At 32.1% G+C, this 26,469-nt stretch overlaps 1 protein-coding gene across 1 annotated transcript in view; it reads right to left on the bottom strand.

Moving 5' to 3' along the window:
- Nucleotides 1-26,469, bottom strand: part of KANSL1L (KAT8 regulatory NSL complex subunit 1 like) — an 84,434-nt gene that overhangs the window by 33,344 nt on the left and 24,621 nt on the right. Inside the window, 3 exon segments of the mRNA XM_033113088.1 lie at nt 1,416-1,620; nt 15,508-15,629; nt 19,323-19,520. Of these exon segments, the coding sequence (XP_032968979.1) occupies nt 1,416-1,620; nt 15,508-15,629; nt 19,323-19,520 (525 nt within the window).

Here is a 26,469-nt window from a genome sequence, read left to right as displayed (position 1 = left end):
GGTAAATGTTTTGAATCGATTCAGAGCATCAAGGCAGCCATTACAGCACAACCAAAGACACTCATGAAAGAGAACTTCCAGAACTGCTTCAGAAAGTGGCAAGAATGATGGGATAAGTATGTTCAAAGTGAGGGTGAATATTTTGAGGGGGATTAATGGCAATGTGTCTTTTACTGTAATAATTTTTTTTATTTAAACATTAACCGTATTTTTTCATCACACCTTGTACATCATGGTATCCTTCACATAGGCTATGTTAATTTTGATCACTCAGGCAAGGTTATCGTCTGGATCTCTGTTATATAGTTAAGACCATACAAATATCTTGCTCCATACCAAATATCTATTAATAAAAACTAATTTGTCAGAATCCATATTCCTACTTATAATTGGATCTATTAAACCATACTTAAAATCGGTTACTAATAAAACAAAGCATTTTGATTTTTATATAAATATATTTTAAAATATTTAAAGTAGTAATAATCAGAAGTAATATTAAGTGATAGCATCAAGGATAATTTTTCCTTTGATATGTTATTTAAAAATATAATAGGAAAAAGCATGTCCTACAACAAGAACTAGGGATAACGAATTTTGCCCTTCACAGTTTGTTTAGTTATGCATTGGAAGATGTATGCCTAACATTTTGCTAATAAATGAAAAATATGCTTTTCAAAATAAATGCTTTTATTGAAGTTTATTTTATTTATACAAGCTGTAAGCATGGACACATAAAATTACATTGCTTATATTCTAGAAAATGGAAATGGATCACTTAATAGGATTAATAAAAACCAAATCTAAAAAGGAGAGCAATGTGATTTTCTCCAAAATAACTGACAGCTGTGATTTTATTTACTTTTTTCTTTACTAAGCAAAAAACCAAATATGTAGTAAATTTATGCTCTCCTTATTACCTTACCAGTAAAATTTTAAAATCACCTAGATACGTTATTTTCCTTCAAATTAGTTTAAGCATAATAGTGGATTTAATAAATGGAGATGTAAGAAATTTCAGAATACACTGCTATGTTTAAAAATTTATTAAATCCCACAAATACAGAGGGTGCCAAAAAAATGTACACACATTTCAAGAAAGGAAAAAAACTATTAAAATTGTAATAATATATACTGGTAACAAAAGATGAATACACAAGTCATGTTTGCCTTCTGCAATTACAAGAGGTGCTCAAAGTGGTTACCATCAGTGTAATTTTAATAGTTTTTTCCTTTCCTAAAATGTGTATACATGTTTTTGGCACCCTCTGTATATTGTCAATACCTACTTCTAAGCTACATACTATTTAAAACTTTCTAGATGTAATTATCTAAATAATGGTGTACAATCCATATCCTCATGAAATATATTGACCATAAAATCTTTGTTCATGCTTTCCCAAAGGCAACCTTACCTGTGGAGTCCAATAAAAAGTAGGGCTCAATCTGTAGAGTTTTCGTTTGTGGAAATTCTGAAGTGGCCTTGTTCGAGCTGCTGTACTCATGATAGTCAAGGGTGGAGATTTCAATCTTGTCCTGTCTTTTCTCCTTTTCTTACTGTGCTTCTGGTTAAGTAACCAGCTACTGGAGGGAGACAGCTCATCTAAATTCTCTGAAGCACTGCAATGCCATGAAATAATTGGGGAATGGAGGGAATAAAACAAAACAAACAAACAAACAAAAAAGACAAAGAAAACTAAATGTAAATTGCCTTGATTGATTATGACAGAAGAGTGTTAATTTTAGCCAACTCTGTGGTAACAATTGGTGAGAGAATTAATATTAATGGGGAATTACATATTCAAGTTGTGAAAGTAATTTCTACTTCTATTTTTTCCTGCAAAATAAAAATCCCATAGATTAGAGATGCTCACGAGTTCAGTAGTACAATGTTCATGTTCATTTGTAAATCAATAATTCATGTATTTTACACAGTGTTGCAACTATTTACATCAAATTCTTTTTGCATATTGGGGAAATTACATAGGACTAGGACTGTAGGTTTAAAAAGGGCTGAACTCTCATCACTACATCATTAGTTGCTCTTAAATAAGCATTTCAGTGAATTTTGAAAGAAATACATAATCCTATTGTATTTAGGAATTTTTTAAACTTCTGATGACACAGAAGTCACAACTATAAAATGAAACATCACACAAACTACATGAGCAAAAAGCATATTAATTTTTAATTATTCTTCATATTGCTTTTAAAACATTATATTTAAATATCTTAAAACATCAGAACATTAGGAAGAAGTTAATACTCAGGGCCACATAAATTTAACTTCCTTTATACTGTTATATATAAAATAATGAAACTTTTTAGGCAATGTACCATACCAATTTCAACCTTATTTATATAGACAGAAGCTAGTCAGTATTCTAAAATCAACAAGTGAATCTGCTATATGTGACATAAAAATTCTAATCTACATGTAAGTTCTAAATGTGCTCTCTGGTTCAAATAGAATTGGCGTTCAATGGTAAACAAAATATAGCGTTTTTCTATAGCACTATCATTGGTTTTCAATCACATTTGCTTATAGTTGTTATAAAATATCCTGTTAGCTTGTGGTCAAAACAAGTAATTCAAGAATGTTTTACACAGTAATAAGAAACCAAAAATAAAGGTACCTGAATGGCTTATGTTGGTGAAACAAAAGAGAATAATTAAATATGGATTTGGTGACTATTATATAGTCAATAAATACATAACTGAGTATATACTATTGGTCGGGCCAGTATAGGGAAAAGAGCTGATGATAGCTATTTCACTTTAAAAATATTAACTTCAGTCTGCAGAGCTTTAGTCAAGTATGTTTTAAGTCCCAGTAATAAGCGTTCTAAAGATCTTCCCTCTGAGAAAGGTTTAAGATATAATGCTACTCTCAAATTAACAGGTCCAATTTCATATCCTGATGTTACTTTCTGTGACATATCATATGTATTACTAAGGAAAACTTTAAATGCATCAGTGCTAAGTAACAGTTGGCTCCTGAGAAACCATCCATGGAGCTGAGCTACCGTTCCAGGGTGAGCAGAAGGCATATGTGATAGCCAATGTCAAGTCAGGCACTGAGCAGGTCAGGTGGCTGGCACAGAAGCGAGTCAAAGTCAGGAAGAAGACAGGTTTCAGTAGGTAGTTGGTATCAGAGGTAATCAAGTCAGAGAGCTAGGATCCAGGAAGACAGGTGTAGATCCAGCACTAAGAGAGTCTTTGTCTAGCAAGTTAGAAACACCTTTAGGCAGATTATACTGCTCCTTGAAAGAAACACTACGGGGTAGTGTCTAGGGAACATGAAGAGCTCTTACTATTCTAGCAGTTAACTGTGAAGCACAGTTAACTAACTCTTGTATTTACAACTCTTCACTTGTTAATGAGGTCTCAGTTACCGCCTCCCCACGGGAAGCTTAGTCCTCAAAATGGTGAGCCACCATCTCCTTACTGAATGACAGCATACAACTTTGAACTGGCTAGAGGCTCACAGGATGGTTTAAAAGAAAAGCTTGTCATTTGTATTCACCAAATGTTATATATTCAAGTTTCTACGGTGGCTGACATTATTGTAGGAAAAGAGTTTAGTTTTACTATTTTCTTTATTTAATGTTCCCTGCTGCAGACAATTCATCCTTAGACGATTACTAGCACTTTCTAACTACTAAGGATCCTTGCAAAGTGTCATCAAGAGTTATCCTTCTCAAATAAATGGGGGAATTTACTGGAACCGATCAATGTGTAATCAATGTGTAAAGCATATTATTCTCACCAAAGCTAATTTGGTGCATAAACTATTTTTATAAATAATTGATGAGGTTGTTATAAAGGATTATTATAAATCACTAATAAATTCACTTATTTTATACAGTGTTTTACACTAAAAAGATAGTCAATCAATGAACCTCATTGAAAAGCAAAACAAGAGGTAAATTACGTTTTCTCTGGAGATAAGAGACTATCTAGGAATTGAGTATTTAGTAAAACATGAATTTAAGATAAAGATATCATTGACAAAGCAATATAAGACACCATCATCACAAGACATTCTTTTTAAAAAAATCATAATAATAGAAGAAGAAGGGGGAGGAGGAAGAGAAGAAGGAAAAAACTATGTCAATAAGAGAAATGGCTTAGTGATCCCAATCAGTTGTAGGTACACCTAGAAAACTCCAGAAACTGAGGATGCAATGGGCCACTGTCAAGTATTGTCATATTATAATTAGCAAGACAAGTATCAATACTTATCAATATAATTATCATTGGACTTTTGAAGTAGCAAGTTTACAAGTGGGACAGTACCAGGGGAGGCAACAAATTACATTTCTTTGATTTCTAATTGGAAGCTTTTGCTCAGAGAACAATAAAAATCCCCCAAAGGACAGCCTAGATCCTTTGTTATAGGCAGACAGAATAATCTGGCTTTAAAATGAATTAAATAATTGAAAAAGAGGGATAGTGAGACAGTGAGGGTGGATTTTGGCTTACACCTTTCTACATCTCCACCACCACTCCCCGAACCCAAGCTATTTGGTGCCAGGATTACTCTAACAGGCTTATAACTAACTGGTCTCCCTTCATCCATGCTTTTTACCCTCCAGTCCCTTCTATACCAATCTTTAGGGAAAACACGTCTGATCCTGTCACTCCCTTTCCTCCCATCTCCACACTGCCTAAACTCTCAAAGCTTTCCCATTGCTCTCGAGAAAAAGACTTAAATTCTTCATGTAGAAGGCCCTGATGGTCTGGCCCCTGCCATCGCTCTCCTGTCTCATCTTGCAGGACACTCCCTCTATTCCCCATGTTCCAGCCACAATACCTCCTTTCATTTCAAATAGCTCACAGTCTCTACCATACATGTTATTTCTTTTCCTGGAATTTTCTCACATCCTCCTTCACCTACATAATTTCCAATAATTACTTGGCTCTCAGTTCAAAAGTAAATCCCTCAGGGAAGCCTCTGAGCTCTTGCACAGTCCCTCCAAGACTAGGTTGAATCCCCTTACAGGCACTATTCACCTTTCCTTCATAGCATGTTTCACGGTGCTAATTTCACATTTATTTGTATGATTATCTGATTAATGTCAGTCTTCCTTTCTAGACTCTAAGTAGTGCAGAGACTGTCTATTTTGTTTACACTTGTTTCAGAAGTTCCTGATATTTTAAAAAGATAAAATATATATTTACATACACTGCCTTGAGTTCCATTCTAAATCTCTAACTCTTTGGTTTACAAAAGTTAGTGTATGATAGTAAGATATGATGTATCTTACTTTACCTTATCTTATAATCAAGTATGTCCATGATAAATTTATAAGAATAAGCAGATTGAGAGGTACAAGATGTTTTGATTTGCAAAAGACAAAGCATTTAAGTCTAAAAAAATTTCTTCTAATCTACATTTTTCTTTTAATCTAAAAAGTGAAAACTGACTGAGAGCTTTATCTAAGAAAATAATCAGAAAGTCCTGAGTTCATATTTTATTAACATTGATTAATTTCTCTAACAGTTATTTAATGACTTCCTGAAATCACTGATTTTCTATTACAATCCCAGAAAATCTTAGCAATTAAGAAATTTATGTATGATTAACAGGCATTGAATTTGTTTTTATAGTATATAAATGGAAAACTTCAAGTGAATTTTTTAAACAATGTATTCCTACACTCTGATTACTATGGGAACCAAAGGCCCAGAAGCGAGTCAATTAAACTTTTACATGATAATTCATTATAAATCACTACCAGGATCAATTTCTGCAAATCTTATATACTTATATCATAATTAATACATAAAACTACCTAAATGGGCATATATATTAGCTAACATCTTCGTGTCATCTTGTGATGGTAGTGGATGGATGTGGAAAAATAATCTAATTTCAATGTATATATTTTTTAATATAGTGAAAAATAGTCTGGAATTTTTCATAGTAAATTATTTAAGTATTTGATAACCTTTGCCTAAGCCAAACTGTGTTCTTGGAAGGACTGGAATAAATGTTATAATGCTCTACTCAAATACTTCTAGTAAATAAGAAATTTTTGGGTCTGATTTTACATTTAGAATGCTAGAACCATAAAAGCATAGAAAAGATTTCATGAAGTTATTTTTATCTTTTATTCTCAAGGAATAGCAGAGAATAAATATTCAACACAGAGTTTAAAAATACTGTTTTAGGTCAGTGGTTTAACATTTCCCCCACATTCACCTAGTCTCATATTTAAACATATTTCAGAAAAAGTAGTAATCGATAATGGAGAATTAAAATGTGCATTCTCAGAGACATTATGATAGACCCCAACCCCAGATCTCCATAAACTCACATACACATATATCCACACCCACTACACTGCTTTGAATAGTGTCTTCACAAAATTTACATCCATCTGGAACCTCAAAATGTGACCTTATTTGGAAATACAGTCTTTGCAGATGTAAGTAGGAAAGATGAGGCTATACTGATTAGGGTGGGTCCTAAATCTAATCCCTGATGTCCTTATAAGAAGAGGCAGAGAGACAAAGAAGAGACCCACCCAGGGAAGAATGCCAGATGAAGACAGAGGCAGATGGAGATGGTCTACAAGCCAAAGAACACCAAGGAATACTAGCAACCAACAGAAGCTAAGAAAAGACAAGGAAGGGTCTTCCCTAGAACCGTCAGAGAAAGCATGGCTCTGTCTGACACCTTGATTTTGAACTTCTAGCCTCCAGAACTGTGAATAAGTATCTGTTATTTTAAGCCACCCCATTAGTAGTGACTTGTTAAAACAGTCCAAGATACACATCTAAGAATTATTGTTTTTCCATGATTTGTAATCTCTATTTTAAGTCTTTCCTTTTTACCAGTGGGAGTTATTTGATGAATTCAACCGGTAGCAACAAAGGTAGGCAGCAACCTTTTCCAAACTTTCCCTGATGCCCAAAATCCTGCCAACAGTTGCATTTACTATTTTCTTTTCCCTTGATAATGTTTGGAGAAATGAATACATCAGATAACTGAGATAACTCAATGGCATCTAGGATGACATAACCAATTTTAAAGAAACATAAAATTGAAACTACATAAACTTACTAAATTGGCCCACTAGGGGCATTACTGATCCTCCAAATGGCAAAAGTAAACACTCTTCTCAAATGACCAATAGATCAACATCCAGGCATTATCTGGTATAGAGAAAACTGCCATGATCAGGCCATTTCCCCTACCCTGGGTACTAAGTAGGGAAACCATACCCCTACTCAAAAATACAAGTCTCTTCAACTAGCAATAGAAAATCTGTTGAAACACACTGTAAAATGGTACTCAAAATTAATGTGGTCTCTCTAAAACAAAAAAAATAAGATACATACACATTCTGAAAAATTAAGGTGTACCTTAATGCAGCCATTAAAATGGAAATATTTTAAGTATAAAAATCTTCAGATATAATATTGAAATAAGATGTTAAAATGTTTCCAATAGATCTCAACTATGAAAATAATGTATAAAAATAATAGGAAGGAAATATTCTCTGAGCAATATAAGTGATTTCCACTTTTTTCTTAGTATTTTGTGTATTTTCCAGTTTTCCTACAATAAGTTTGTACTATTTTTATAAGAAGAAAACAAAAAAAGTATCTAAAAATTATTTTTTTTTTTGGAATTAGGGACTTCTAATATATTTTTAAATGGCTATTTGAGAATAAGAGACTTAGGAGACATAATAACCAAATGTAATATGGGTTTTGTCTGGATTCTGATTCTAATAAATTAACTATAAAAAGATAATTGTGAGACAACTGGAGAAATTTGAAGATGGATAGAGAATTTCATCAGAAATTATGGCTAATAAGAACAATAAGCAGATGATAATAACATGATGAGTATGTTTTAAAAAAGTTTATCAAAGAAATATACAGAAGTATTTACAGTTAAAATAACAACAAACAGAATGTGCTTTTAAAAAGTCCAAGCGGGGGAAAAATGTGTCAGCAAGGGAAATAGCTAAAATGAGTTAGCAAAATCTTAAAAACTGTTAAAACCGAGGATATGTAGATTCCCTTTATTCTGCTTTCTTTATGTCAAAGTTTTCTATATTAAAAGGTAGAGAGAAAAAGAGACCCACTATTGCAGTGCTGTCATTCTTATTTCTGGCTCTTAACTTCAAATGGGATTTTTTAAAGAATAAGGGCAAAGAAATTAAGAAGCCAATATGATAGCTATATTTTTCTGAGAATTGAGATACAACGTTTGTCAAACATTTCTAGCTAATGTCAGATGGGGAGATACAGTTCAGACTCTTCAATATAATCTCTGATCTGTTTTTCTGACATGAGTGACAGGTAATTTGAAATTGAGACTTAACAAATTCCTATTTTTTATTTTAAAGGAACATTTGGAAATAAAAAAAGTTTAAAAAGTGAAAGCTATATTTTTCAAAATCCCATCATCTAACACAAATATAGCTTTCATTAAAATTTTGATGTACACACGTCGTCTTTTTCTCTATGAAATCATACTGTACAATGATTTTGTTATCTCGATTTTTCCCCTTAACATTCCAAAATGAGAATGTTCCCAAGATTACATACTTTCTATACACATAATTTTTTAATAGTTACATGATATACCAACCAGTGGTTATATAACAATTTACTTAAACGTTCCCTAAAATATTAGGTTTTAGACTTATGTTAATAGAGGTAAAAAGAGAAAAGCAAGATTTTTACAAAAGAAAATAATTCTTACTGGCATTACTTTAAAAACACAGCAGGGAAAATTTTATTTCCTTACTGATGTTGTATATCTAGCGAATACAATAATTAACATTATTCATAGGAACCTAAAATTATGTTGAAAACTTCAACCTAGAATAATATGCTGCTAACAAATGATGTTTCTCATAACTGAAAAGTGACTACTGAAAATATGATAAGGGTAAAAGAGTTACTTTATATGTGATTAGTTTGCCAGTTTAACTGCAGTTTTTCAATTAGGATACTCAATCAGAAAGAATGGCTGCATTTCATGAGATAATTACCATTAGTGGAAATAAATAGCATGGCAGTGATTCACTGGAATCTAATTTCACATCATATTCTGGGACTCATTAAAGCAAAACAAACAACAACAACAATAAAAATCTAGACATTATTTCAAGTAGAAATCACCTTCTCATAGATACTCCATGGGGTAAACAAGGATCTACTTATAGCATTTTATCTTCATTTTAGAGTATGTGATCTAAAAATCAATGACTATCTCTATAATGATAAAATGTAATGCTTCATTTGTTTGAAGACTCATTTTTTTCAGTTGCTCAGTTTGTGGTGACTCAACTTAGACCTTGCTGCCAAATATAGCTAAAAAAACCAATTCTGACTTCCGGGAGATAATGCCACTAAAATAAGAGATGGGGGTTGGGAATCAATGAATAACAAGTGGGGAAACTGGTGTCCTGGAAAATAATTAACCAAGTGAATTTACTTTAGACATTGTGAGAAAAGATCATTAGGATACTTAAAAACTGACCTTAAGTATTTTTTAAAAATTATATTAAAAAGTAAATTCTATGTGGTCCGCTAAAAAATTATGGTACAGAATAGATGACCAAACTTGAAAAATTCAAAATTTAAATGTCTTCTAAACTACTTACACACAAAAATTACAGTGTAATGTGATATAAAGCTGGAAATACATATGCTTTATTTGAAGCACTTATGAGATTACTTATCTGGCAACCTCAAGTATACAGACTATAGCTAAAATCACAAAAGCCTTTAAAGTAACCGAAAAAGATCTCAGTAAGTCCATACACAAAAGCTCATTGCTGTCACTGTTAAGAGAGACTCTCTCTCTTACTAGAGAATATCTCTTACTATAGTACAGATACAGATACCACTTTTGGTTATCTGATTTTCTAGTCCAGAATTAAATTAGATGAGAGGAAGCAGAACTGCAGAAAACAGCCATGAGAGCGACAACTAAAATATTAATCTGACTATGAGGGAGAAGAAACAAAGTACCAAAAAAATTTTTTTATGGAATGCTGATAACCTGTAAGAAATCTTGAAAAGCATTTCCATTCATTCAACAAATACTTAGTTGTACCCATGATGTGACTCACTGATCTAGATGCTTAGGAAAATAGCAGTTAATAAGACAGACAAAAAAAAAAACCCCCAAACAAACAAAAAACAAAAGGATTACTATCATGGAGCTTACATTTTCATCCAGGAAGACAAATAATAAGCAACTAACAAGTAAAATAAAATGTCATACTTGTTATCTCATTTGATCTTCACAACAAGCCAGGAAGCAGACTGATCTTATTTTAATTGTGATTTAAAAAGTTGCCCAAGATCACAATGCAAACTGCAGAACTGGGATTGATCTCAGATCTGTCTAATTCCAAAGTGATAGTTTAACAGTGCGTTTTCTTCATAGCACTTAATCGGGATTTAAAATTACATTTATTTATGTAATTATTCAGTTGATGACCAACTAGCCTCTATATCACGAGGGCAGAAACCACATCGAAAGTTAAATCCATACTTTTACCAGCCTCCTGAATAATTCAAGGACCTGAAAACAATTTAAATCCATTTACCTTCCTCCTGACCTACATGCTATTGTTGCCATGGACATTTTTTTTAATCCCACTAGACACATTTTACTACTGTTTGTTTACATATACTCATATAGTTATTTACCATTTTATTTGTTCTACATTCCTTCTTGCATCTCAAATTATCTATCTGGAATCATCACTTTCCACTGCCTGAAGCACATACTGTATGGTTATTATTAGAGTCTACTAGTGACAAACTCTCTCAGTTCTGATATCTCTGAAAACATTTGTTTCACTCTCAGACTTGAAAGATATTTTCTCTGGGTATAGAATTTCTAGGTAGACAGTTATTAGGTTGGTGCAAAAGTAACTGTGGTTTTTGCAATTGTTTTTAACCTTTTAAACCGCAATTAATTTTGCACCAACCTAATATTTTCTTTCAACACACTGAAGACACCATTCCACTGTACTCTGGCTCCTATTATGACTCTTGAGAAGTCAGCTGTCAGTCAAACTGTGTCTTTAATTAAGGTAATGTCTTCCTCCTCCCAGACCCCCACAGTTGCTTTTAGATGTCATATGTCTCCCCTCCAAGCTCCCCACATTTCCTCTGTATTTCTAGCGGTGGATTTCTTTTTATTTGTCCTGCTCAGAAATCTGTTTCGCTTCCTGAATTTGGTGTCTTTGATCAGATCAGGTAATTTTTCAGCCAATATCTCTTCTGCTCCATTCTCTGTTTCATCTTCCAGGTCTCCAATTAAGTCTCATCTTAGACCTGCTCAATATGTTCTCCACATTTCTAAATGACACTTCTATATTTTCCATTGTTTTGTTTCTTTTCCTATGTTCAGGAACTTTTCTTCTAATCTATCCTCTATGTACATGTTCTCTTTTCAATTGTGTCCACGTTGCTGCCAAACTCACTTAGTTTTTAATTTCAATATTTTTCAGAGGTTTTATTTGGACTTCTGAAGCAGGGACTCAACAGATATTTGTATAACCATGTTCATAGCAGCATTATTCACAACAGCCAAAAGGTGAAAGCAACCCAAATGTTCATGAAAGGATCCATGTAAAAACAAAAATGTGACCTATACATAAGATAAAATATAGTTCAAACTTAAAAAGAAAGGGAATATTGACACATGCTACAATATGCATGAACCTTGACGAACTTATGCTAAGTGAAATAAACCAGTCACTAAAGGACAAATACTGTATATTTTCACATACATGAGGTACAGAGAGAGACTCAAATCATAGAGACACAAAGTAGAATGGTGATTGCCTAGGACTGGGGAGAAGGAAGAATGGGGAGTTATTATTTAATGGGAATTTTAGTTTAAGAAGATGAAAACATTTCTGGGGATGAATGATGCTGATTGTTACACAACAATGTAAATGTACTTAATGTCACTACACTTAAAAATGGTTAAAATGATAAATTTTGTTATGTACATTTTACCAGAATTTTAAAAATTCTTATTTAAATGATGAATTTTCTTACTTTTACATATACTTAAATACATAAAATGAATAATACTTACATGCTTAATAGGGATATCTTCACAAAGCACTTTGTGGTGAAGTGTCAAGTCTGAACAACATTAAATAAACTAAGCCTTTACTCTAGAAAAGCTATGAGTCTGAAATGTTTTCTTCATATATAATTATGTGTGAAGAAAAAAATAACGTATTGAAAAACCAGCAAGATACAAGTAATAAAACTAAGCTTCAATTTACTTTTCCACTCCCAGGGCTAAAAGGCTCGTAAATAGATAAATTTCACATTGCTTCAATGCAGATATCTTTAAATAAAGCTTTTCATATATTACTATAATATAAAATTCTATCTCCAGTTAATTTTCAAAATCTATGGTAATGTCCTCAAATGTGAGTAATGTACAATAATCTGTTAAATTTATAGAATTTTACTACTATGCATTCATTTTATAAAAATTTCAATTAAAGAATACAGTACTTTTAAATTAAATTCTTAACTAATTTTACCAATACTAATTAAGTACTTTTCACAATATAGGTAAGGAGTTAAAAAAAAACAAACTCTAGAAACCATGTAACATCCTTCTCCAGGGCGCGGGGCGCTCATGCTACAGTAAAAGGACAGGTGGAAGGAAACAAAGGGGCAATATTTTCTTTGTCAGTGTTCATCCAAACCTTAACCTAAGTCCTCCCGCTTCCTTTCTGACTTTTAACTTGGATACAGTCACTTTATAAACAACTGCATCTATACCCGTCTTAATCTCTTTCATGCCACTCTCAAAGAACAAGTATATTTTCTCCTGTCATAAGGTCCCTTCATAACTCTGTGATATTTATTTCTACATTCCCCATCTCTAGTTCTTTCCCATCCCTTTATTTTAATAAAGATGCTTACATTCCCTTCCATCTTAAACACAAAAATACCTTACTTGACCTTGTACTTCCAATTTTACTATATAGCCTTACCGTCAGCAGCCTCGAAAGTATAATCTTGATACCTTCTCTGTACTTCATCTCCATCTTCACCCTTATTAACCCACTCTTATCTCTCTCTCCATCATGTCATTACACCGCTCTTGCTAAGGTCTCAAATTATAAATGACAAAACCTAGAGACATTTTTGTCTGGCATCTGACAACCACCATATACTCTCAAAATTTTTCACTTTTCCTCCAGTTATTAATCTCTTATCTGCAATATATTCCAGTTTCTATGTTCGTAGGTAAATGGATTTGTATATTTTATGGTATACATTATCATAAGGAGAATTTTTAGAAAAATTTAAATGGGGCCAGGAGTATCTCTCAAATCTTGTTTCACAAAGCAGTTTGCTGGTTATCTGACAACAAATCATTTAAAAAGAGTGATTACTTAAAGATAAATTATACATTTTAAACAATGTTTTAAATGTTCTAAATTTATTCATCTTCTCTTTGATGAAAAGTAACTAAATTACATTTTCTAGCAAATGTTAGAAAATAAAACAATCTTTCCTTCAAGGGAAATATAGTATTTTGATAACAAATGTGAAACTAAATGCTTTTTGAAAGAAATGTGTTATATAGAAAGTATTTTGAAAAACTGCTGCTGAAAATAAATAAACGTATTAGTAAAATTAATTAAAACACATCAGCACACTTCAAAAAGTTGGAGAACAAATTTTTATCTGCTTTTAAAAATTTTGGAGAACAAATTTTTATCTGCTTTTATCTATCAAAGAATTTTAGTAGATTTTGAATATGTTACAAATTTTTAAAAATAAACTTTCCAATTAGTACGTAAGAACAACTACTTGACATTAGGAAAGATGGCAATTACTACTTGATTTCAACAAGAACCTTCGATCTATTACACAGCACTGAAAAGGTATGACTTAGTAAACACAGCCAATGTTACATTTTTCATTTACATCTACGTATTTTTATGAGTCATCTTTTTCAACTATAACAGGTATTAAAACCAAATATTCGAACAACTGCATGAGATTCCATTATTATTATATGCTTTAAATAATTACACATTTCACCTACTAGACTGCAAGTTATTTAAAAGTGGAGACTTTGTCTTCTTCATCTTTGTATCCCTAGGACTTGAGTATATGGCATACAGCGAATAGTTACACAATAAATACTTTGTGAATGAATGACCAAAAATACAAGCAAGTACATCAAAATGAAAATATGTACACACACCTAAGTATATGTGTGATCAAGTAATACCTGGTTAGGTAAATGGGTGTAGCCTCAAATAACAATGATCATATGCCAATTTGATGGTGTTTAATGGTTCAACTTGTAATTGTGACTTTCTTAATTAGGATATGCTCTCATAAATAAAGATATCATAGTTGGCCTATACAACATGTGAGCATCCTTACTTTCAAAGTGAATCATCAGTGATACAAGGAATGAATATAAAGTCAACAAAAAATAAAGCAAAACCAATAAAAGAACTGTTTCCAAAACAGAACAATGGATATATATACTCAGCACAAATAAAAATGTAAAAGTATTCAACATTAAGACTTTCAAAATAACACATTAGAACTAAAAATCAAATAACAGAATTTTATTGTAAGATTGGTTTATATCCACTAATTACATTAAGAATGTGATGCTACTTAGCATAATTTTCACCATGGTATAAATTTTCGTTTCAAGATATATTTTAAAAAATTTTAACAAATCATGTAATTATTAATATAAATATTTCCCAATATTAAGTTACACTTTATCCTCTATGGTAGTTAAAGCAAAGAAGCCCACGTTATAATTTTATTGGAAAAAAAAATAGATGCACACACAAAAGTATATTCTTTTAACATCTTAAATTCTAATTGCATGTTTAAAAGGAAAAATTCAAAGAGAAAAAGTAAGCAAGGTAAAAGAGAACAAATGCTCTTCCCCAAATTAGGATTCATAGTATATGTACATAATTTTGCTGATACAACAATAAACTGCTAATAGATTGTAGGAATTATTAATTACATACAGAAAAAAAACTTACCATATAAAAGCTGAATTACAAATTGGCTGAGTAAAATTTAACTAGATTTTATGAATGATATTTATCAATCTTCTATGCCCACCCAAACTATATCTAGGATATTTTTTTTTCTTAAAATACATTGCAAGGGCAGTATGGAACTTAAGAACATAAATGTGCAAAATGGAAGTTGTATTAAATAAAGCAGTACTTCTGTAGCAAATGGTATCAGTTTTGCTTTTTCAGAAAAATTATAAAACTTCCGGAAAGCTCTCTTCCTCATTCTCAGGTTTGTAGTTACCTTAAGTATACATCTGATGTTATCTAAAAATGTATCCATGGTCTATTGATTGTTCTCTAATAGTGCTTAAGTAAGAAGAAAATAAGCAGCTGAAATACTTAAAAGATAAAAACAAAATAAAATAAGCAAAGCCAAATTTGTAAGCAAAATTATCCCAGCGATACCTACCTCCGAGAAATGCCATTAGCCAGACATTTATGGCTACAGGATTTGGAGGAGAGGGGTGACGAAGTTGGGGACAAGTTGAGAGGGGCAATCAAACTGTTGATGATCTCAGTCAACTGTGCGCTCTGCAAGAAAACAGTCAACCTTTTACTGCTGCTAAGCAAGTGTCTACTAAATGCTTAACTTCTCATGAAATAAGGTTTATTTTTAACAAATATTTTAATATATAAAAATGATTGACACAGCTACTAATTTTTCCATTTATTATATCTACATTTTAAAGTACGCCTTTTCCACATCTTCTTTTGTTATATTTTCTTTTTCTACTCATCATACCCTCTTCTAAAACATCTGAACTCTGCTAATAGCATCTACATAACATTTCCTTCGAGGTGGCCAAATTAATAATAACAAAATCGTAAGTATAATTTATTAAGTGTGTATTATGTGCAGGCACTATACTAGTACTAGACTATTTCTAATCTTTAAAACTAACCTGCAAAATAGGTAAATTAGAACTAGGATATTACTGTACATAAAATCTATTACGATGAAGAAATTGAAGCAAAGAAAGACAATGCAGCTTGATCGAGGATTATAAAGTTAGTAAGAAATGGAGCTAGAATTCAAATTCAGGCTTCAATCCCATGCCACACTGTCTCTCAATATGTTCCTAATTCAAAAATATCAGTTTTTTTACGTACCCAAAATTTTCATTGTCCTGTATCCCAAACTTAAACATATGTAATATATTTGTAATGTGGTAATAAATATTATTCTCAAAACAACCACCTACAACTATTAAAATAAACATAGGCCACATGAATGGGAATAATACATTTCTATAAAAGGAGGACAACTATTTTCACTACATATATAATCCGCATTCAATATAGGAAAAAAGGGAAAGTACAGAGAGGTTTAAAAAGGAAAAGAAGATCACCTGCAGTAATATTTCACTGAGAAAACCATTGCTATTATAATATCTTGGTACATTCCTCCAGGCTGTTTTTTCAGTATATGTGAGCATGAGTGTATATACAACATGTGCGTGCATGCGCACGCGCATGCATGCACGCACGCGCGCACACACACACACACACACACACCCTTTTAATTAAATCATGCCACATTAATTTTCTTAAACCTGGTTTTCTCACTTTATATAATGTGACGACAATTTTAAAAATAGGAAGACTTATTTCACCATTTTTACTAACTGCAAGATATTCTATTAAAAATAGAGGGTTATATTATTTTGAAACTCATTTGTATGAAACTAATAACCATGTTATTAGAAATAATGAGAACAAAGAATATGATAGAACTAAATCTAATATTTGAATTCTTCAAAAAATCTTTTATGCTAAAGACCCTGCAATGTTTTCGCCATGTTTCTTGAAAAATAATACGTACCTAAAGACTTCATTTTAAAAATTATTACTCATTTTTAAATTACAGCTCATTTTCAAAATCACCAATACAAAAAGATTCCTTATCCATTTATCAAGCATTCATTAGTTTATTCATGCAAAGAAATTTATAGAATATCTCATATTTTTCAGTCTGATATACTGTCACACTCTTCTCATTGTTCCACCTTCAAAAACATCACCTAAAATATTCTGACACTGGAGGTCGCTGGTCAGATATGTCTGAATAATTGGCCCAGATAGACAGCATTACAACCAACCCCTAGTTTTACCCTTATCATCACCCCACTCCAGCCCAATAAAATCTCTTACTCCTGAGTCCATATTTGGGATAGGAAACTCAGTAAAAACGAGAATAAAAGTAAAATTAGGAGAGGCATAATTTGAACTCTAAAAACAAAACTTTATCAACTTAAAAGTCAAAACACTAGCTACTGATAACAAGGTTTCTAATGTAAATACATCAGAGTGAAATTTATTTTAAATTACCTGAAGTTATAAAGTCACCTTTCAATTTATGAACAAAACATATTATCTAACAATGCAAATATACACTAATACTATGAATCAATGTTATTTTTTAAAAACTGGTATCAGTGTACAACTCAACAGTGCTCTCATATTTTAACTGCCAACTCTTTAGTTGCTTTTGAGACACGTAAATAAATTTTGTTTGGTAAGCAAAATATTCCTCTAACAAAATTAACTTAATCAAGTAGAAGGATTGCCTGATCTATATTCCAGTTCCATTATGGTCTGTGAACAGTTATATACCAACAGATTATCTTAAGGAAAATATGTATAATATCAGGTTTGCTACCCCTGCCACTTAACACCCTGGACTGTTTTCCTCAACAAGTAGTATTTGAAATCAACTTCATTTTTAAGAAATTGGCCTATAAAAATATAAATTAATTTTTGCTCCAAAAGATGATGGCCCGGCTAGGTCTTATTTTCGGGGAAACAAGTACTGCATCCCTTCCCTATCTAAGCCCATCAGCAATCGGACCTAAAATGAACATGATACCCTGGGCCAACCTCATGGGTGAGCAACCTGTGCAGTTGCACTGGGCACTCAGCAGGGTCCCACGCTTGGTTAATGAGCTGCTGTTACCAACTTAAAACTCTTAAAAATTGTTTTCAAAAAGGGCTATATAATTTCATTTTGCACAGGGCCCTGCAAATCAGCCACTTCTGATGTTAACTTCCATCCAATCAAACAAATTGGTGCTATCAGGGAGAAAAGAAAAAAATACAAGAAATCTCTTTTCAAAGAATAAGTAGTAATCTACAGATAAAGGAAGTAGATCTGACTGACTGAGCAAACACATTATTCTGGAGTGTGAAAAAAGTAGGCTCAAACTGAATGGGGACTGATCCTGTGGGATGAGGAGAGGGAAAAGAAAGAAGTGGGAATATAACCAACACTAACTTAAAATACCACTTATATGGTAAAGTACATTCCAATTTAACATCAGATAATTACAAAATAACTTTGTGAATTATAAACTACTCATAAAAGTAATTTGATTATGCATTCCAATTAAGGAAATCCAGGCAACTGTAAATGTAACAAATATGGGGTGGGAGAATTTATACCATAATCTGACTTAACAGGAGTAAGATACTAGTATCATAGTACTACATTATTTCACAATGTACTTGTATGTCAGAAAAATTAGATGTAGGCAGGCATGAGTCCCTATTATCCAGTGGAACAATGTAATTATGCAGCTGTCGTCCCAGCCAGGTACACCCCAGCAGGTTCTGTCTGGTTGAAAGGTAACAAACTCCTAGATAGCCAGGTTTGTTCAGGAGCCACTGAAATCTAAATCAAAATAAATGGTTTGATTTCAAAGGGTAGCTATAACACAGAAGAGTTAAACTTCTGGAGTCATCCATAACAGTATTTAATACCAGGAAAGGCTGTGGAATTGAAGTAATGTATTAGGAACTTATCTGACTTCCTATTTACGTGATCATTTTTTTATGAAAGAACCCATATTTCAATATTATCTTTCACTAAAAATCTCCATCACTAAATGAATCAAACAACCATTCAGTTTTATTAAGTGATACCAGTGTTCTTTCCCATGAAAAAAGTCAATGATGATCAATTTTGTTGAAAAAAGGTTTTTCCAACCCTAGGATAAATGAGTTATCACCCTATGTACTAATACTTTACATATTATATTTAAATAATCTTAATTATATCAATATTATAATAGATATTAATCATATACTAAATATTTTTCATGTATTTAATGTCAAATTGCCAACTCTAATAACCCATACCCCAAGTAGACACACACATTCATTTACAGTTTATAAAATCTAGTAAAAGTCATGTCATGCCACTCACACCTTACTCTCACTTCTCATTACCTGTTTTTCTATGTTGCGAAGAAGTAGAGTAGGGCTACTTGGTGACATTTCAAAATCTTGTTCTGGTAAAGGATCTTGACTCTCTTGGGGAATCTGAGTATTCCCTGTAGTGTTTAACGAAGGTGCTTGGTCTACATATTGTACTTGTTTTTTCAAAATGTCTTTTGGAAGTTGACATTCTTCTAGGATCACTATCCCCTAGGCAAACAGCAATTAAAGAATTAAAATGAAAACAAATTGACTGCTAAATTAATCTTAATGTTACAATGCACTTGAAACCATGCTTCTTATTATCCCTTGGCAATCAGAAAATACACACTTGAAAGTAGTTTAACTCTGTAAAAGACTGGCTGATTTAAAACATGTGCAACTAAAATAACATGTATGTCTGATGGATTAGGCTTATAAAATATTGTCATAAATTATACACATGCAGTTATTTTTCTTCTTATTGGTTTCAGTTATTAGCATTAAAAGCATGACAGATTTAGAATAAAGTTCAAGGCTTATACATAGAACATGAACATTTCAGACTGAAATTTACAACATTTCCTGATATAATCTTCTGATATTTTGGTCACTGGCATTTCCATTTGAGTTTTACATTCGAGCACTCCCAATTTCATAAATTCAAATACCAAACTTAAAAACATCCAAACAACAATCTAATTTTATAGTAACTCCTTTCAGAGCCCTGTAAGGAGCCCCAACCCTGTTGCTGCCAACCAGCATCCATAGGCAGGACTGCACCCTTGAGAAAAAGTACTCTCTGGGCCAATCAAAACCCTTGTTGCTTACAAGGTAGATAAGCTAACAATAAAGACACACGTTTTCAACTTTGGGTATTTTCTGAAATGTCAGTAACTGAATAAGTGGGGATCTAGCTGCCTCCGTACAGCCTGCCACACACACACACTTTTTCCTCAATGAGCTTGCTAAACTTTCTCCCACAGTCCCCAGTTTCTTCACTCCAGTTGTTCTCATCCTTAGGTCTCTCAGAGACAACAGAGACAGGAGAGAAAGAAGAAAAAGGAGTGCACAGATATGATCTTAATGATTTCATGGTCAGTTCTAACAGTAAAACTTCTTCCCTTCCTACCCATTCTACCACATGTCCTCCGGCAAAGAATAATATATATTATTATATAATATACATGTAGATAGAGATTTGTGCAAAATGCCAATAAGCACCTATAGATTACTTGAAAAGCTATTAAATGCATAATGTGGCTAAAATACTATATTCTTATAATGAAAAACAGACTAAAAACATTAATGTAAGTGTACAGGATTTCAAAATGGAACAAAGTAAATGATTGCTGTGGGCCAGCTTATATCATTTATAAGTGCTATTTACAGGATTTATATTGCCTATAGATTATAATATGCTATATCTCAGTAGTTTTAGTTTATAATTTAGACAATATAAAACATTAGAACGAACATATTCAGCTATGGTATTAAACATAATTTTATTATTTTATAGCAACATATTACCACTGATGTTTGGTAAAAGTAGCAACTAATTTTTTTTTCTTTTTACCTATACTCACAACAGTGCTAGTAACTTTACAAAGAGAAGGAGATCCAATTTTTGATCCCACCTCAATAACAATTTTCCTAGTATGCACAAATATAGCTGTCAAGAATTCTAAAGGAATATATTTAAAAGAAGTTTGTTTCATTTGACATTTTAAAAATTAAACTAAGAGTTCATAAATACAGTATCATCAATCTCAAAAAATTTTGGAAGTATCTGAAATGTCCATTCAAAATTTGTACAAGTCTCTTACTAGATTTTTCGCAAGTACCTCATGCAAAAGAAATACAAGTTGCATCATATCAACTAATTCTCTTTGGTTTGATTACAGTTTATATTACAGGCCAGGCTGCTGTGAACTAGCCTGATTTCATTATCCCTCCTTACAATACTGTTTATATGGAAAAATTGATTCTGAATTTCAAAAGCCCAATTTCCAAACCTTTAGAATACTACCTTTTTGTAAGTAGGGGAACTACTACAGTTACTTTAATGAAGAATAATACTTTTAAAATTTAACAGGGGAAACATTCATAGTCAGTTTCATAATCTATTTTTATCCCCTTAAACTGTTGCCCTGGACAAAACTCTCATCGTGTGAGAAGAATAGTCCATGATTTTTCTCTGCGTGGCTAAGAATAGAGAAGAAAGGGAAGAAGAGTAAATCCTTTAGAGACACAGCAGAGATAGTTTATGTTCTTAAAGTTCAGGACAATAATATACATGTATTGGGTCATCATGATGTACACTTTAAGTATCTTACACTTTTGTGTGTCAATTACACCTCAATAAAGTTGAATTCTTAAAAAATCAGGAATAGTCTAATGATAGATAAAACAAGGTAAATAACAAAGAAATGAAAATTCTTTAGAATGATGAATTGTGATAACTGAAACAAGTGAAAACTGTAGCATAAGATGAAAGCAAATCAACTGCTCCAGAGAAGACAACTGTTGTTAACACCACTACAGATCTTCACCGCAACTCCAAGGGTCCCCATAGAGAAGACATAGCATGAAAAAATAAACAACTGCCTCAGCAACATCTTTGTTATTTATATAAAGTCAGCAAGGCTAATTTTAAGCAAAAATTTACATAAAAAGTTTAACACATACAAAATGTACAATTTAAAATGTGGAAGATCCTATTACAGGATAACAACAACAAAAAAATCTAAGAGAGACTGTTTAAAACAACCTCTTGACCAAGAATAACTATTTTCATTTTTTCCCTAAGAGTGAAAAGAAGCTATTGTCTTAGTGAAAAGCTGAAGCAGAAAAAAGGAGAAATAGGAAAGCTGTAATGTGTTGACAAAGCTGTTGCAAGAACAAAGAAGAGATGATGTTAATATCTGCTTTCTTCTCCTATCGAAAAATGTAGACCTGGAGTGTGTCAAACAAGGGGCAAATGACAGCCTAACAACCTAAAATTTGTAGATTTACTCAGTGTGTGTTTCATGACCAGTCACAAACTGGCACTTATTTAAACAGGATATTTACAAAAGATCATCTCTCAATCTCTTTCCCTTCCCTTATCTCTAATTTAACCTACAAGAAAGGGTTTGTTTTTCTTTCCTTTCAAGATACATTAAACAGAAAGTTCTGTCTCACTCAAGATAACCACTCTTCTCAATGTTTTTTCTTACAATAACTCAAGAAGCTTTTCCCTATTCAGTATAATAATAGCTTGACTAAATTCACATAAATAAGCAAGTAAACATCTTAATTCCTAAAAAATGTAAGGAGAAACTACCAAAATAAATAGTGTATTTTGATAGCATAATTGTAATGACATTTTCCATAAAATAAATATAATATGATTCTTAAGGAAACAAAGGGCCAGATATACATCTAGCCTGAAAAAAGAAAAATGTAACGCTATATAAATTATTACTGGGAAATTTAGATTTCTTTCCTTAAAATAATTTATTCTAATAGATAAAAACATATAATCAAACTTTTAAAAATGCTTAACAATCACATAGCATGCTTAGAATATACAGAATATTATAATATCTTTTCCCAAGTCAAAACAATATAAACCAGACTATCTAGATTCAAACATAAAACTTAGTCATCAATTTAACTGGAACCCACATTCTTGGAAGTTTCCAACTTGTTTTAAATTTGACTCATTCTTAGAAATCTTTTTGCCATAAAAATGCTTGTAATATTATATCCTTTAAAGAAAGTGATCAGAGAGGAGAAATTATCTGGTGCTCTTGAAAGGACTGGGAAATCACTACAACTGAAGGCCCAGTGAAGACAGGGTTAAAAATGAGAAAAAGCAACTACAATAATTGAATAGGAAACTTCCATCAGGAAACTATTATTGAACATACCTAGTTCCCTCAAATTCATCAGACAGAAGCAGTAAGCCTAAGGTTTTCTTTCTACCCATTTATCCACCTTCCTATAGACATCACCACCAAATTCTACAACACATTAAATAATATTCATTACTTTCTAGCTTCCGCTCCTGTCCTTCCACAACTCATACTTTCTGTTCCTTTGTATCCTATACTTCTTTGTCATTCCTGAAAAAGATCATGCTGTTTCTTGCCTTGAAACCTTTCCGGAATACCCTTTCCCAGTTCAGACAAACTGCTCCCAGTTCAGACAAACTGCTATTTGTCCTCGAAAGTCATACTGAGAGGGATCACCTCTTTACTGATGATTTCTCTGACCCGCTAACCCCTAAGATAAGAGTTAAGTAATCTCTATGGCACTTCTATATGATATTAAAAACATGTATCACTGCACATATTACATTATACTGCAACTAAGTATATACATGGTCTATCCCCTACCAGAATATAAACTCATAATAGAGCCTAAAACTTACTAATATTCATTGATGTGCAGACCCTAGGTTGGGTTGGGCCAAACACATGGTTCAAAAACTCCTTTCTGTCACAGCTTTTTTCTTTTCAGACCAATCACCATTAAGCTTACAATATTATCGCCATTACAATATTACCTCCACATTTTCACCATGTAGAATACAGTTCCCCACAAAAACAAAGTTATAAAGAGATATTTAGAAATATTTAGATTAAATAGGATTTAATGGTATTGCAGGAGAATTATGTTATTGCTTCTATGGGAAAATATACTACAAGTTCCAAGCAAACAGCCTATAATTTTTGGGAAACAATACAAGTCTTTAAGCTAGGGAAATTCCACGTTAAATTTCCCCTAGTTGGAATTAAAACAGCATTTATTTGTGTAATAATTTGTTTAATTTTTACTCCCAATAGACTGTAAAACCTGAAAATACAAGAAATCTGTAGGTTTTGTTTACCACTGTATACTTAAAGAACATATTAGATATCCTAATAACTATGTGTGAATGGAAAAAAGGGAAAGAATGAAGGAAAGGAGAGAAGGAGAATATAAGGAAAGAGATGAATGCATTTAATTTAAAACTTGCTACAACATAACATAAATTTAACTGCCATTTCAAAAAAAAAAAGAAAAACTCCAAATCTACATCTTCTTATAGACCTTCTTCCACAATGTCTTACATTTCCAATTCCTTTAAGACATCTCAACATGAATACCTGAGAAAACTTGTAAATTAGTGTGTAAATAGTAAGCTCATTTTAATCAAATTTCCTATAAAATAAGCACTTTTCTCCTTTCCTGGACACAAAAGGTCAATAAGAGGGGAGATCATGGTGATGGCTACACACCATATATTTGTCAAAATTCAGTGATTTGTACAGTTAGAATGTGTACTCTGAGAACAAGATAAGTAAATAAGATAAATTCATAATTAAACACCTGTTAGTAAAAAAATGTGGAATATCAGATAAACATTTTAAAGTTACCAGACAGAAAAGATAGAGTATTTACAGAAAAGAAAAAAAAATTACATCGACAGTAGACTGCTCATCAATATCAAAGAAAACAATGAAATAAGATCTTTAATGTGCTGAGGGAAAAGAACTATCAAATTAGAATTTTGTATCAACCTAAAATATCACTGAAGAGTGAGGGTAAAATAAAGAAATTTTGAGATATACAAAGACTAAGAGAGTTTTAATGTTCAGAGTTTAATGTCGGAAACTACTAAATAATGTCCTTCAGAAAGAAGTAAACCAAGAAAGAAAAGGTGATATAGCAAAGACTGCAAACCCTTCCCAGTATCCATTTTCCGTTTCCATTTACTGCAAGACCCCACCCCGACTGGAGTTTAGCTATGCAGACAACTTCTCAGTTAAAGACTATTATTCAGATTTCTTTCCTATGTATCTAGTTGTAATCATGTGGCTAAATATGGGCCAGTGGAATGTGAGCCAGTGTAGTGCAACTTCCACCAAGGTAAAGACAAACTATGCTGCACTTCTCAGTTCCCAAGGGCTGGAATGAGGAAATGACTATTCAGTCAACACCCTCTAGAGGACAGCAGGCATCAAGATAGAAGGAACCTGAGTCCCCCAAAGACCTCGTATAACCAAGTTGCCCCACCAGCCTATACCACCTCCCCTCCCCAACTTTTGACGCATTATGTGTCTTTTGAAGCATTATTAGTTCATTTATAAAATGAACTAATTTTATAGGTAGAACACATGAAAGAATAGTAAGCACATTTTTAAATGAAACATGTTAGAAATGTAAGTAGATTGGAGTAGGTATATTCAATAGGTAGTTAAATAGTATTAAGATCAATGTTTTAAGTAAAAAAAATAAAGTATAAAAACACAGTACTTTTAGTCATTGTTAGAATTATGTTAAAAATTAGGAGTAATGACAAAGGATAAAACTACAATGTATAGCATCCAAACCAGCAGAGGAAAAGAAAGGAAGAAAGCAAATTCTACCAACCCAACAAAAGAGAGGTGAAAAACAAGACACAAATAGAGAGGAGAAATAAGGGCAAATAAAAAATGAAATCTAATCAGAGAGGATGTTTTTAAATCTAGCTATCGGTACAAGTATGTAGCTTATGAAACACCTAAAATAATAATAATAATAAAATTGTATCTATCAAACAGCATTACTTCAAAATATAAGAAGCAAAAACTAACAGAATTACCATGAGAAACTGAAAAATTCACAATGTTATAGATTTTTAACAAATCTGCATCAGAAATTGAAAGATCTAGATTTTTAAAGATATAGAAGATATATACAACAAAGTCAACCAGTTTAATCTAACAGAGAATTCTATAATCAACAAATAAAGAATATACATTCTTTTCTATTATATGTTGACCATTTACAAAATTTGATTAGTAGTAGGTCACAAAGAATGATATAATCAAGATAAATTAGTAAGTCTAGTAACAGATTCATATAGATCCAAAACTCAGTATGTGACAAATGTGGTAATTTAAACTGAAAAGTAAGGGTGAACTACTTACTTTTAAAGTAAGTAAGTAACTACTTACTTACTTACTTTACTTTATAATTTATAAAACGGTGCTAGGCTGAGTATCCAAATGAAAAAGAGAAAGATCAATACCTCAAAACGAATATCAAATTAATATCAGGGATAGGATTTCTTAAATAACACACCGTAAGACATAACCCCTAAAGGAAAACATTAATCCGTACAATTACATTGAAGTTAAACTCTGTTCCAAAATAGATATACTCAAAA

Source organism: Rhinolophus ferrumequinum, chromosome 8, assembly GCF_004115265.2.
Source record: "Rhinolophus ferrumequinum isolate MPI-CBG mRhiFer1 chromosome 8, mRhiFer1_v1.p, whole genome shotgun sequence".
Taxonomy (NCBI): Eukaryota; Metazoa; Chordata; class Mammalia; order Chiroptera; family Rhinolophidae; genus Rhinolophus; species Rhinolophus ferrumequinum.
The sequence above is the reverse complement of the archived record's forward strand: the minus strand, read 5'-3'. Positions and strand labels throughout refer to the sequence as shown.